The sequence below is a fragment of the Thermobia domestica genome, chromosome 9 (genome assembly GCF_964235325.1).
Source record: "Thermobia domestica chromosome 9, izTheDome1.hap1.1, whole genome shotgun sequence".
In the NCBI taxonomy this organism is placed as follows: Eukaryota; Metazoa; Arthropoda; class Insecta; order Zygentoma; family Lepismatidae; genus Thermobia; species Thermobia domestica.
In genome coordinates this window covers 247,407,918-247,422,146 of record NC_137462.1, presented here as the reverse complement: position 1 = coordinate 247,422,146, position 14,229 = coordinate 247,407,918, and the positions used below count along the sequence as shown (strand labels likewise).

The following is a 14,229-nucleotide window of genomic DNA, read 5'->3' as shown; positions in this document are numbered from 1 at the left end:
TTTTTTCAATGATATTAATTTTATTGTTGTGCTTATTTCGCTTCTATTACTGTTTTATATTACAGTTGGAAATGGTAGCACACCTTTATCTGAAACTTTATATAATAAAGAAAGCTAAATTACCCTTTTCCAGCCAAAGCAGGACATATTGGACTGTCTCTATTCTCCGCAACGTCTCCACACTTCATACATCTGGTATGGAATAGTGATCCATGCAGCTCAATGACATTTTGAGATCCCGCTCTTTGATGCAATTGATCAATATTTTGAGTGATTACAACGACGTTCTTCCCTTCTGATTTAGCTCGTTTTTCAAATTCTGCTATAGCTTTATGAGCCTACAAGAAAATGTTTTAATTGATATTATTATCATCAATGGAAAACTAACCTTTACACTATGCACAAAAGTACGGATGAATTGAACTTAACTTTTTGATTGTTCAAAACTTCAATTCTGATTTAATTCAGCGGTATAGAAGCAAAACCAGCTAAATCTATTTTTCAATTTTGTCAGGAAACGAAACAGAAGTGACTCCCTTATGTTTCAGTTTTTTTTTTTTTTTTTTTTTTTTTTTTTTTTTTTTTTTTTTTTTTTTTTTTTTTTTTTTAGTGGTCACTACTTAATGCAGATGAGTGAAATCTATCACTGAAGAAAAACAATTCTGAAACATAAGGGAGTCACTTTCTTTTCGTTTCCTGACAAAATTGAAAAATAGATTTAGCAAATTTTGCTTCTATACCCCTGAATTATAAGCTTCCTTGATAATTTTTTTCAAAAATGATCGTCTTCCTAACATACTCGCTTCTATTACTACTTCTGGAATATTTATAAAAGATCTTTTATGAAGGGCTACGTTACAGATACTCACACGCCACAAAAATATGTATTGTACAAAACAGACTGACTATGTCTGCTATTTTAATACGAGTACAGAGACGTTACCTTGTTCCTAAAGAGCATCTCTGAATAATTTAATTGCCCTCCCCGCTGATCTAGTAGCTGGCCCATGCGTCTTTTATGTACGGCAGCCCCGGATTCGATTCCCGGTGAGAGACCACAAACAATTTAATTTCTCGATCATTCATTTTCATTAATCACCAGTCTCCTTTAGTATAAACGTGGTACGTTAAATTTAAAATATTAATAATTAATTACTGATAGACACTAACAGAAGTTTATCTAATAATCTCTTTCGAGAGAGAGAGAGTAATTAAAGTGAAAACCGGCATTTGACGAAAACTAGATTATAACTACTTCTGATAAGACACTTCGTATATCATCAACAATTAGCTTCAATATTTAGATAATATCTGTTAAATTAGGAAAAGATAAGAGATAGTGAATTAAATTTTATAAAGGTAATTGCTCCACTTCTGTAAACTTTTCGTTAAGAAGTTCAATATTCCTCACGAATATATAAGAGAGCTCTTTCTGGCTTAATATCTGATATTGCCGCCTTTAGCGCAAAAGTTGAATTCTCGCTGTAAGTACTTTACAGTTCATAATTATACTCTCGATCTCAAAATATATTCAATACGAAATGTGTTTGCCACGAGGAAGTATACTAGATAAAAAGTGAAGTATGAAAACAACATCCACATTTTAAACTATATATTTCTAAAAAACCAATACGTTTTTACTACTGTTATCAAACCACACCTAACAGATTTAGAAACAATATATTGATGCAAAAACGTACATAGATTTAAGTTAAATAAATCACTTCAGGTAACTTACATCGTTGGGTTGTTTAGTTAACACAAGTTCTCGCCTGTAGTGATAGAACTCCCACACAAGGGATGGATCTCTTTTAAAGGCGCCCGGTGTAGCAAGATCCTGAGAGACATAAGTTCTCCAAAATCCTCCAGCGCCACGAAAAGTAGGGATTCCAGACTCCGCTGACACTCCGGCTCCAGTAAGGATGAGAACGTGACGCGATTTCTTCAAAGCCTCTCTAAAGGCAGCCATATCTGAACTCGGTTGCTTCCTGGTGGTCATGTTGGTCCACAAGTTGGTTATGTAGTTTGATGAAAACAATCCAGTTGGTGCTATTACAGAAACTGCGAACAACGCTCCTTTCCTACTGCAGATGAATGATCTTGTTAGCATGACCAATTAGACTAAAATATAAAAGAATATTATCTTATAAGAACATCTACACTTTACCCAATATCGCCAAGTGTTTACCTTCTTCAGAATTTAATAATGATACAGAAATAACTAATGCAACCAAGTCCCTAACGAAGACTGCTAAATATCTGAGTACTCTAAAAGCAAAAATTTCCAATTGTGCCATTTTTCTTCGTTGTTACATGTTAGAATTTAATAGTACTTTTTCCTGATTACTCTCCTTACTAGTTACAATAGTAACTACTGATTCAATTCGAATATAGTTTTACCACCTGTGCTACTAAGTAGTTTTATTTTAATCAGAAAGTTCCAGTATGCACTAACACCTTTCGTCCATGACTTCTACATACTGCTAAGCTGGATACATGTGTCAAGTGTATTCATATTTTTGATAAAACTATAAACTGTGCATCGTACTTTACAAAGAAGCCTATTTCGTTACAGTTTTAAGCAGTGGTGTTATTCTAATTTCTCTCTCTCTCTCTCTCTCTATATATATATATATATATATATATATATATATATATATGGTGTCCCACCAGGAAAAGGCCATATTTTGAGGAATGAGAGTATGGAAAATGACAAGCAATCGTTCGAGATATCAATGAAAAGACCACTCTATTTCATACACATTGCATCGAAGACTCATATCTCCAGAAATAATGAAGATATCTGGGTCACTAGGCATTAGATACGTCTCACATTCATTATACTCACAGATCCCAGTATTCCGGGCAAAATCCCAGAATTCATATTGAAATTTCTGTCTGCCCATCGAATTGAAACAATTCAAAGTTGCTTGTTTTCACAACCGGAAAATACAGAAATGTTTTCGCAAATTTGTTTGGTTTCTTTCTTTCACTCTTGGCTAGATTATATATATATATATATATATGTGTGTGTGTGTGTTTTTTATATGTCTGGGTATAACAAACAGTTCTGCGAACTCGAAATATTTTAAACGGTTCTAGCGAATCGGCTGAATAGCACCACTGATTTTAAGAAGCAAGTTTTTTTTTTATTATTTATTTATTTATTTATTTCTTATTTAAAATGGCGGAGTTAAGGCATAACCTTTTCTTCCACTCAACCATTTACATTTTTCTTTACAGTCGGATCTTTTTTTTTTATTATTATTATTATTATTTAACGACGAGAATAAAAATGACATACAGTTAGGCACGTTGAAGAGTTACCGACATACATAACAATACAGAAAATAAAACATGAAAAATGAAAATGAAACTTATTACATATAAAATAAACACTAAAACAAACAAGAGACATGCTAAAGATATGTTAAACTATACAAGGAGAAACAAATACGTCAATCTTAATTATATATAACATAAAATATATTCCTATGATTCACTATCTAAAGATAAAATAATGCATCTACTTAAGTGATTGTCTATAATGTATACATTCATACACATGTATCAGAAGGGAATAGAAAAGAAAATGAGAAGAAATAGAAAGGGAGAGAAGAAAAAAAACGACTGCATGGTAACGCCAGGGATAGTTTCATGTGTAACATTTTTTTTTTTTTCTTACTGAAGACCTACATTAGAAAGATATTCTTTAAGCCGTCGTTTAAAAGTCAACACTGAACCAGAGTTTCTGATGCTTTCAGGGGTGTCATTCCAAGCTTTGGTGACAAATAGTGTGAAAGATTTGGAAAAGAAATTAGATTTGTGCGTTTGAACGGCGAGTGTTGTATTTCCTTTAGAACGGGTATTTAGTGGGTGAGTATCGCCGAGAAATTTAAATTTAGAGGATAGATAAGTAGGTTTCTTACTATTAATTATTTTATATAAAAGTGTTAGAGAATGAAAGCGGCGGCGGGTATTTAGATTGCACCATCCTAGTTTCTGATAACAATGGGAGATGTGGTCGAAGCGCTTTTTATTAAATATGAATCGAACGCAGGCATTCTGAATGCGCTGCAAACGTTTTTCCAGATCTTCGGTTAAATCAACATATGCTGCATCACAATAATCTAAATGAGAGATTACTAATGACTGAACCAGGGACGCTCTAATGGATTCCGGAAGAAGGTTTTTTAAACGCTGAAGAGAATGGGGGGAGCCGTAAGCTTTCTTGCATACTCTATTAATATGGTCTGTCCAATTTAGGAATTTATCGATCTGGAGTCCTAGGCTATTGACGCTATCGCTTACAGGAATGGCTACATTGTTTACAAGAACATTCGGTAGGCTTGTAATATTGATTGTGGAGAGTAGTTTACGAGAACCAACCATGATATATTTTGATTTGGTTGGGTTTACTTGCAGTCCATTTTTACATGCCCATGTGCAGATACTTTCAATGTCACTGTTTAAGTGGTCAATCGCAGTGGTTAAATTTAGGGGATTAGTGGTTAAATAGCATTGTATATCATCTGCATATAAGTGATATTTACAATGGGTGATGTGCTCAGGTAAATCGTTGATGTATAAGGAAAACAGAAGAAGTCTAGGACGCTGCCCTGCGGGACTCCACATGGAACAAGTTTCGTATTGGAACATATGTTAATTAGTGACAACTTTTTGTTTTCTATTTGATAAATAGGAGCTAAATCAAGATAAAGTTGACTGGGAAAAGTTGTAGAAGGAAGACAGTTTGGCAATCAGTATGTCATGGTCTATAGTTTGGAAAGCTTTAGAAAAATCTAGTAGGGATAACAGTGTAACTTGGCGTTCATCCATAGCGGCACGAATATCATCAGTGATATTTACTAGAGCAGTGCAAGTGCTATGCTGAGATCTGAAACCTGACTGAAACGGATTTAAGATGTTATTTTTTTCGAGGAACTTAGTTAATTGGTCATGTATTATATGCTCTATTGCTTTGGAGAGTGCAGGGAGTATACGAATAGGGCGAAGATCTTCCGCTTTTGTTGGATTTTTGGTTTTAGGCAATGGGCGAACGTAAGAGAGTTTCCAAATTGATGGAAATTCTCCGGTTATGATGGAACTATTAAAAATATGCACAATGACATCTACAATGAACGGTAATATTTTTTTAATAAGAATGATTGGCAAGTCGTCAGCTCCTGAAGCAGGTGATTTGATTTTGTTTATTGCCTTCATGACTTCCGGAGCAGTGACGAGGTGAAGGTTAAATATATTTTTTACAGGGCTCGTTTTTTTAATATTCTTCAAAGTATTGATTTTATCTGGTGTGATATCTGGTGTATAACATAGCTGCTCATTTATGGTGTCTATATGAAGTTCTGGAAGTTTATCGATTTTGGCTTTGACACCAATACCAAGGAACTTCAGTTTTTGCCATAGCTCTCGTGGTTGGGTCGTATGGCTCAGGAGACTTCTAGCAAATTCGATTTTCGCCTTACAAACTTCTTGATTACAACGGTTTCGTAATTTTCTATATTCTTCCTGCATTAATGAGATATTTGATTTTTGTTTTAAAGCCGCTCTGTAACGTCTGTGAGCAGAGTCTCGAAGAGCCATGAGCGCGAGTATATCATCGTTAATCCAAGGATTGGGGGGTCTACGCACTCTTTTCCTTCTCAAAGGGGCATGCTTATTATATAATTGCTGCACAAAACTATTAAAAAGTGTTACTTTTTGATCCAGAGTGGGAGCACAGTAAACTAAGTACCACGGCACGAGATTTGTGTCTTCGTATAACGCGTTGTCATTTATTTGTTTTAGGTTCCTTTTATTACCACTTGCGGAACGTATTTTGGACATTTTATGTTATAAGTTAGATAAAGAAGGTCATGTCGGCTTATACCTGGCACGGATACTTGACCTACATTTGTTACTTTACAAGTATCGGAGACTATTATATGGTCAATTAACGATTCGTTCGTCTCAGTTCTATGAGTAGGCTGTAACGTACAAAAAGAAAGATTTAGAGAATTAATATAGCTTTTATATCGCAGCACCTCGGATTTAGACGTCAAAAGATCATAGTTCATGTCTCCCATAATTATGATGTTACTGTACTGGGGGATAACTTGGGAGATGGCTTCTTCAAAATTTTCAAAGTTTGTATTAGGTGGGCGATAAACGGAGATCAATAGAATATGTTTATTTTGTATATTCAGATCGAGCATGAGGTATTCTGCAGAAGCGGAATATAAACTGGGGGATTGATCTAGTATTTTCACTTTAACGTCTTCTCTAACATATACCAACATTATTATTATAATAACAACATTATTATTACTATAACTTACTATAAATTACAATAACATTATTATTATTATAGATAGGTTTCACATGTAGTCAAGAGGCTTTACACAAGAGTTTAGTTTAGCAATTTCCAGAAGTCATCGTCAAAGGTGTCAGCGCACATTGAAACTGTCTGAATTAAAAAAAAAAACTACTTCGTGATACAGGGTAAGATTCTATTTTTTGGGTTATTTATCATGTATCCTACAGCATCTACCACTAATTATACTAATTCAATTATCCATGTTAGATTATTGACGTTTCAATTCAAATTAGGTCAAGGCAGTATTTTAAAATTCTATACTAGCTCTTTCTTCAAGTCAAAAATACAATAGGAACAGAATTTATCTGTACACATAAATTCGGCAGAGCGCGATTTCCGTCTTTAAGCTGTTAGCAAAGTGCTTGTTGTTCGCACAGAGACAGAATTAACAAAAAATATTTGGAAGTTATACAAACTTTTTCTTTTAGGATACTCACAGACTAAAAATCGAATTTAAAAAAGGCACTAACGCTCTCTCCTCAAACAAATTTTCCCAGTCGAAACCACTAATTCGCTTCATCTTCCACGAAAGGTATTAATCAACTCAAGTCGTTAGGGAAAAAAGGTTAGCAGTCTCGAACTCTTCCTAAATACCGTTTTTAAACCATAAGATGCATATCAATTAACAAGGATTATTAACAAAAATTTTTGGGCCTCCAGAAGTGACTTCTTCAAAGTCAATCCTAAATCATTTCTTCGCGCTTGAAAATGGAAGATTGCCCCACTTTTGTGCATACTCCCCCTCCATAGCAACGAATTTTACCAAAGTCATCACGACTCTTCATATTTATACACACTAAATTACTGAATATTTGTGTGGCTATTCTGGAGGAAATGTATCTAACGAAATTAATGCAGCAAGCTGAAGACTTGTGTTCGATTCTGGTATATATATCATAAAAAATTAAATCTTTTCAATATCTTGCCCCACTGTTCATCAATTTTAAGTCCTGCATTTCAATTCATTCGCTGTAGCTTAGTTTTCTACCGGACCACGGAGGGAAAGGGATTTATGATGTTTAGTTTTACTTTTACCAACTCTTGTTATGATTGGCTGAGACCGTTCTGATCAGCCAATCAACATTAAGAACCAGTTTCTGGGATCCTGTTATATTTAGATGCAACTTCCACTTGTTTCTGGTGTCTAATGAAGCCAATATGTTCAGTTAGTTGGCGAAACTGTCACACAGCTATTATTTTAAAATAAAACGTTGCTTTGCTCAATGAGTTGCATTTCTAGTTCGAGTTATTTGAGATGCTAAAGCTAATATGAACCGAATTAACAAAAAATTGGCTACTTACCAATGAATCCTCCCTTGGAAAGCCTAAACACTTTTTACACATTTCGGAACTCACAGCTGGTTCCTTCCTCAGTGGCAAGGTGAAACGGATTATAAACGGAAAGGAGACAAAAGGACTAAAACAAGGAATGCATACCACTAAATAAAAGTAACGTACAGAGTAGATCCTGAGGTTAGCAGAGCGAAGTGCAGAAGGAGTGCACTGAATTAGAGAAAGCGCGGTGTCTACGTTACGTCACTATTGGCAGATTCAAAGTAGGCATCAAAGGTAGGTACCCAAGCTCTATCAATGCTGCCAGTATCAAGGTTCAATGCAGGTTTGTAATGATGCCTACTTTGAATCTGGCAATTGTGACGGAACATAGACACCGCGCTTTCTTTAATTCAGTCCAATCCTTTTGCACTTCGCTCTGCTTACCTCACGATCTACTCTGCACGTTACTTTTATTTAGTTGTATGTATTTCTTGTTTTACTCCTTTTCACCTCGCCACTAAGGAAGGAACCAGCTGTGAGTTCTGAAACCTCAAAAAAGTATTTAAACTTTCCAAGGGAGGATTCATTGGTAAGTAACCAATTTTTTATTAATTTGGATCATCCTCCTATGCGCCCATATAATTCTAATACGAAACAGTTTGTTTTTGTTATTCTGTTTCTATTTTTTGCTAACCTGTATAAGTTCTTCACCGCAACCCTCACCCCACCCTGCTGTTTAGAGTTTGTCATACATTTCATCCCAGGCTTCCACTTCTGTTCTGGCCACTGCCCTCTTCAATCGCCTGGAAGCTATATTTATCCTCTACTGTTTTAGAAGCATCTCACTGCTTCTTTGCTTCTCTCTTTGCCTTAATAATTCTTTCACTTACTCGTTCCAACAATTTTTTTTTTCCCTGAAGTTTCCTGACACTTTCCTGAAGTTCTACCCAAAGTCTTTTCTGCGGCCACTACTATGTTTCTACTCTTTATGCTTCATCATTTTTGTGCATCCTCTTCTTGCAGATTTACTCTTTCCATAATACTTTCTTTGACCTATCTCCCTAATTTTACCTCTTCCGGTCTCCATTATCAAATTTTCGGCTCTCCATTTCGCGGCATCCTATTGTTAAACTTGCGAACTTAAACTCTACCTTATGGAGCTCCTCCGTGGCTAAGTGGTTAGCGTACGCGCCTTTGGCGTGAGAGACCCGGATTCGATTCCCGGCGGGAGCTCATGTGGTTCGGATTCCACGTTAATCAGTAGGTCCACGTCTCATATAGCCTCGCTGCTGAACGGGACGTTAAACCCAAACTCAACTCAACTCATCATTAAACTCTACCTTCACCATTCTAGTTTACCGGGCCACGTTTCTACTGTTTATTGTTTATCACGTTGTAGCTTTTAATTTGCTTGAGATATTGTCTTCAGCATAAAATGTAATCGATTTGACTTCCTTTTCTACTACTCTTTGTAAGTCACGAGCTGCTCCTTTCTCTTCTGAAAATATGTATTGCAAATTGGCAAATCGAATGCCGTCGCAAAGTATATCATGCTTTCTCCTACACCAAATCCCTTCCAAGTTTCTATCGATAATCCCATTCAAATCACCACACACAATGACTCTTTCCTCTATCGGGATGAAGCGGAGTTCCTTGTCACTCGTGGAGCATACGCGCATACTACATTGATTGTTTTTCCCTGCATACTTCGATATCATCAGTCTGTCGTTTCTTCTACTCACATTTTCCACACTATTTTTCAGATCACTAGAATGAACAACCCCCACGTCATTTCTTCCTTGTCGATCTACTTCACTATACAGCAACTTGGAACCCTCCCAGCTCTCTTGCGAAAATCAAGGATGTGTAAACGGTGAAAATACACTGACTGTGTATGTGAAACACGGCGGATCTGAATGAATTGTTTGTAAATGAAAAAAATAAATAAGGAAAGAGTAAAATAGCTTTCCAAATATTGGAAAAGCGAATGGTTGTGTACGTGTACATGACCAGATTTTTTAAAACTTCATTCATTGAAGTTTAGCGTCCCTTTTCAATGCTACTTACAGTTTAAAGTAATGTTTTCAGTGCTCTTCTACTAATAATCGAAAGCAGGACCTCGTGAAAAGTATTTTGGGAGGGGTATCTCTGATTTTTATTTGTTTTTCCAAAAATCCCTAATTTTTATTTTTGAGGAGCTTGGAGTTTATGAAAAACGAAATGAAATCCCACATTTATGGCGGCTAGGATAAAGAAAATGGTGATGATGAGAAATGAAAGAAATGGTGGAATGAAGACAGTGGGAGGAAGCGGCAGAACCCCGAAAAAACCCACGCATACGGTGTTTGTCCACCACAAAGTGTACTTGGCACGAGCTGGGATCGAACCAAGGACCCCCATGCACAAGTGGTGAACGCTCTACTACTGTGCCACAGCGGCCCTTTCAAATTTATAAGTACAGATATAACTAATAGTTCGTTTCGTTTGTATATTCAGCAATAATCTTCCGGATACACTAATCTTGAAGATCATTTTTACTGATAATCAGTGGCGAATTTAGAAAAGTATTTCGGAGGGGTTTCTCTGATTAATGTTTGGTTTTTGTAAAAGTCTCTTAATTTTTATTTGCTTGTTATTTGGGAAGAGCTTGAATTTTAAAGTAAAGGCATAACTAATATTTCGTTTATTTTAGAAATTCCGTAATTTCGGGAGACACGCTTCAGTCCAAAAGACACCCCCCATTCTAATCCCCTTACCAAATGTGTCATTGCTAGTAATTAGTAAACAACGATTTAATCGCCTAGAACTCACAATACATATTACCATTCACTGTAAAAATGGCAGGCTGAAGAAATGCCAGGCGGAAAAAACAGCAGGAAGGAAAAATGGCAGAAAGGAAAAACAATATGTAAATACGTTGTACGTAGCATACACACGTAAGATAACATTTTCAAATATTTAACTCCAATTACCTCCTGCATGTAATAGTTGAAGAATTTCTAGCCTTGTAGACAAATTATTAATACTGGAATATTCGAAAAAAAAAAAAACATTATGCTATACAAATTGTCAAACGAATATTCTGGTACTTTTATTTCATTTTCTATTATTCCTGGATCGATGTTTACTGTATACATAACATAATTTACGTGAAACAACAGTAAACAAAATAAGTTATTTTTTTATAATGTAAATCGCGTAGTCAAATTCCCAATACTATATGCAGAATAACTTATATGCAACAATAATAACTACACTATTTGGGTCTATAGAATTTTGTATTGTCTAATTTCGTATAATGCAAATCCACAGTTAGCTTCGTTGTACTATAGCCTCGTAAATTACTCGTACATACAACAACAATAACCACCTTGTACTCTGTCATGTTTAAAATCTCAATTGTGAGCGACTGTACGTAAGAAGTCTTCAAGTCAATGTCATCTAAACACAAATTCCTCAGCCTGTTCTGCAAATCAACATACACTCGCTTTGGCTTCTTTTTCGGCACTTGCCCCCTTTCATACTACAGGATCACTGCTCCGCAGTCCTGTTGCAGGCACTCAACCAACTTACATATTGTTGTGTGGTTGTACCCAGTAAGTCGGGAAAACTTATTGTTCCAACCCTCGCATAAATTATCTGTGAGTGAGTTCTCTCCAAGAGTACACTGATGCACATTCCAATTTTGTGGAAGAAACCGTGGCGGAATGCGTCCTACTCTCCGAGTTTCTTCACTTCCTAATCTCCTGTATGAACCGGATACATATATTGAATGAGCTCTTCTGCATTTTTTTTTTTTTTTTTTTTTTTTTTTTTTTTTTTTTTTTTTTTTTTTTTTTTTTTTTTAGTATTCCATGTCTTGCAAGACATCTTCACATGGAAGAAAGGCCAGCGAATCAATTTAGTTGCAGAATATAGAATTTTACGATAAGTATTTTGTCGTAGATGTAAGAAACATAATTGCATAGAAACATCATGTCCAAGCTTATTTCGAACTGTGTTGTAAACTGTTACCTCAAAGTCACATACAACCGTTGAAGCAATACATAAGCAACCGTTATAACTATTTCTCCTACGGGGCCCTTATTACATATAACTGAGTAAATAATCGAGATGCTATTGTAATAAACAAAACGGTACTTCAGAAAGGACAGCCGGCTAAATGCCTTATGAAAATGCTTTCTTACGTGTATATGTTGCATGTTTTCTTATTGTTTTCCCATCCTGCCATCTTTAACGCTCTAAAAATGACCCTGCCATTTTTTCCGCGCACCCATAACGTAAAAATCACAAATATGTGGACACCCCAACTCCCGAACACTTCTAAGGTTACCTGCCATGACAAAACATACTGACGTCAGGTACTTCACAACACTTTGTATACTATTCTTAATGACAAATGCATACTAAACACCGGCGGGAGCTCATGTGGGTCGGATTCCACGTTAATCAGTAGGTCTACGTCTCATATAGCCTCGCTGCTGAACGGGAGGTTAAACTCAAAAACAAACAAACAAAATCCATACTAAACAGACCTTTAAATTTTCATTAATACGTTTCTAGAGACACGCATCTCACAGCTAAAAACACAACGTGTTTCCTATATTTACACATGGTCTATAAAATATTATTACAAACTTGTTCTATAAATTTTACAAATATGTGGATCCGTACAGTAAATCTGCACCGTACATAATAGAATATCACACACAGATCAACATTAGGCGTTATACAAAATAATTGTTGAAAGATTATAATCCTTTCACTAATTTCCTCCTTATCATCCTCCAAAAGATTACCGTCAGCGATATAATAAAACTCCCTTAGCGTAGATGAAATTTAAGGGGGCCACCACAAATAATTTCTGAAAAAGCAGAATTCTCTCATGATTTGCGTATAAATACAGTGTCGACACATATACTATTTCTAGTATAAAACACACAAACCAATTTGTCCTAGGTGGCCAGAAAATGCACATTCGCTATATAATCGTGTCATGCCAAAACGGAGCTAGTGGTCCCACGAAGGTGCGTCCTAAAGAGCAGGCGCATCAGCGACGGTGTGTACACGGGTAAGCAGAATTTGTGACCCATATGGTTTTTCGCTGTGATGCGAGTTACTATAGCACTTGTAATGCTTTCACAATAGTACTACTATACTTGTAAACATAAAATACAGCTTTTGTACATTGTACAGAAATATTCCGCTGGCGAAAAATAAAACATACCGGTAACTAATACAGTCATCTTGTATATACACTCACATATTTTAACCATTTTAAAGCATTTGTTGTATTGTTACACTAGTAACCCTACACATGGAAACACATCTAAGAATTTATATATATATATATATATTGTTCTAACCCCGACAGAAATTTGTTCCGGGTAAACATTACAAAACTGATCCTCCAGTTGTTCACCGATAAATAAAACCGCTTTGAAAAGGTATAGTGGAAAAGGGTAGGGTCGGATTAGTTTAAAGTTAGGGAAGTGTGGACCTATTTTGTTAAAATCAAGAGTGTAATTTCTCGTCGGGTATTGTAAAGATAACCATATACTCCTTCTAATCAAACCTTTCCATGCAGACTATTGATTTTTACCTGTATATTGTGCAAAATATAATGTGCCTAAACTTGACCAGCACCAAATATTTGGGACCGGTAATAGAATATGTAATCATTTCCAAGGCACACCGGTTTGCAAGCATATTATCAATTTGTACGCAATAGTTTCGGAATGTGCCAGAATAATAACACTACGGAACGTCCTATGGTATCGTTTAGAGCCATAAAAATGAAAGAACAGTACTTTATTAAATTGACGAACTATTCATCATCTGCACGGAAAATAACGTAAAGCTATATTGTTTCCACCACAAAGCGTAATGTTTTAACAGGTTCCAATATTCTCACTACACGGAAGTATCTAACTAAAAAGTTAAGCTACCTCGATACTAACAAAATAATTAATTTAATTACCAATTACCTGGAATACCCATATAGGGCTTTTATGTAAACATTCCAATCAAATGACTAGGCAATTACGCCCACCGATAGTCTCATATTTCTTCGATGCTCAGGTGTTAAGCAGGATATCTTTTTTATTTAATTAGATATAAATCTTTTTCTTCTTCTTTGATAACCTCTTGCCTCATTGAAATCCCGATCTCCCGAAAATTAAATTCGGTAACTTCAAAACAGAAAGTTGGGGTCAAGTTTAGTGTTTCGCCTCCAGTTTCATACGTACAAAAAAGCAGTAAAAACATTAAAATGCACACTTTTACTATACGGATCCATAGTATAAGTAGTAGAGTAGAGTGAAAAAATCGAATTTCGGGATTTTGAAATTGGCTAGTGTGCAAAAGTTGTCATTCGATCCCTACAAAAGCCACAAAACATTTCATCAAAATCAGATATCTTCTGCCTTCCCAACGACCTTGAAAATTGGCAAAAATCGATTTTTTTTTTTTTTACATTTTTACTATAATTTTTAGAAAATCGAATTTAACAAATTTGAAATCGGCTAGTGTGCAAAAGTTGTAATTCGGCTTTTACATAATCTGCAAAAAATTTCATC

At 35.5% G+C, this 14,229-nt stretch overlaps 1 protein-coding gene across 4 annotated transcripts in view; it reads right to left on the bottom strand.

Moving 5' to 3' along the window:
- LOC145660664 (NAD-dependent protein deacylase sirtuin-5, mitochondrial-like) overlaps positions 1–13,889 on the bottom strand; it is a 41,582-nt gene extending 27,693 nt beyond the window's left edge. Inside the window, exons 1-3 of one of the 4 annotated variants that reach the window (XM_081725985.1) lie at positions 13,632–13,889; positions 1,739–2,084; positions 124–338 (exon numbers count right to left, since the gene is read on the bottom strand). In XM_081725985.1, coding sequence (XP_081582111.1) covers positions 124–338; positions 1,739–2,084; positions 13,632–13,651 — 581 coding nt within the window. In that variant the 5' untranslated portion in view covers positions 13,652–13,889. Of the gene's footprint in view, positions 1–123; positions 339–1,738; positions 2,122–13,631 lie in introns of all 4 variants that reach the window. The other 3 variants (XM_081725986.1, XM_081725984.1, XM_081725983.1) reach the window with 3 other exon arrangements.
- Positions 13,890–14,229: the final 340 nt, after the last annotated feature.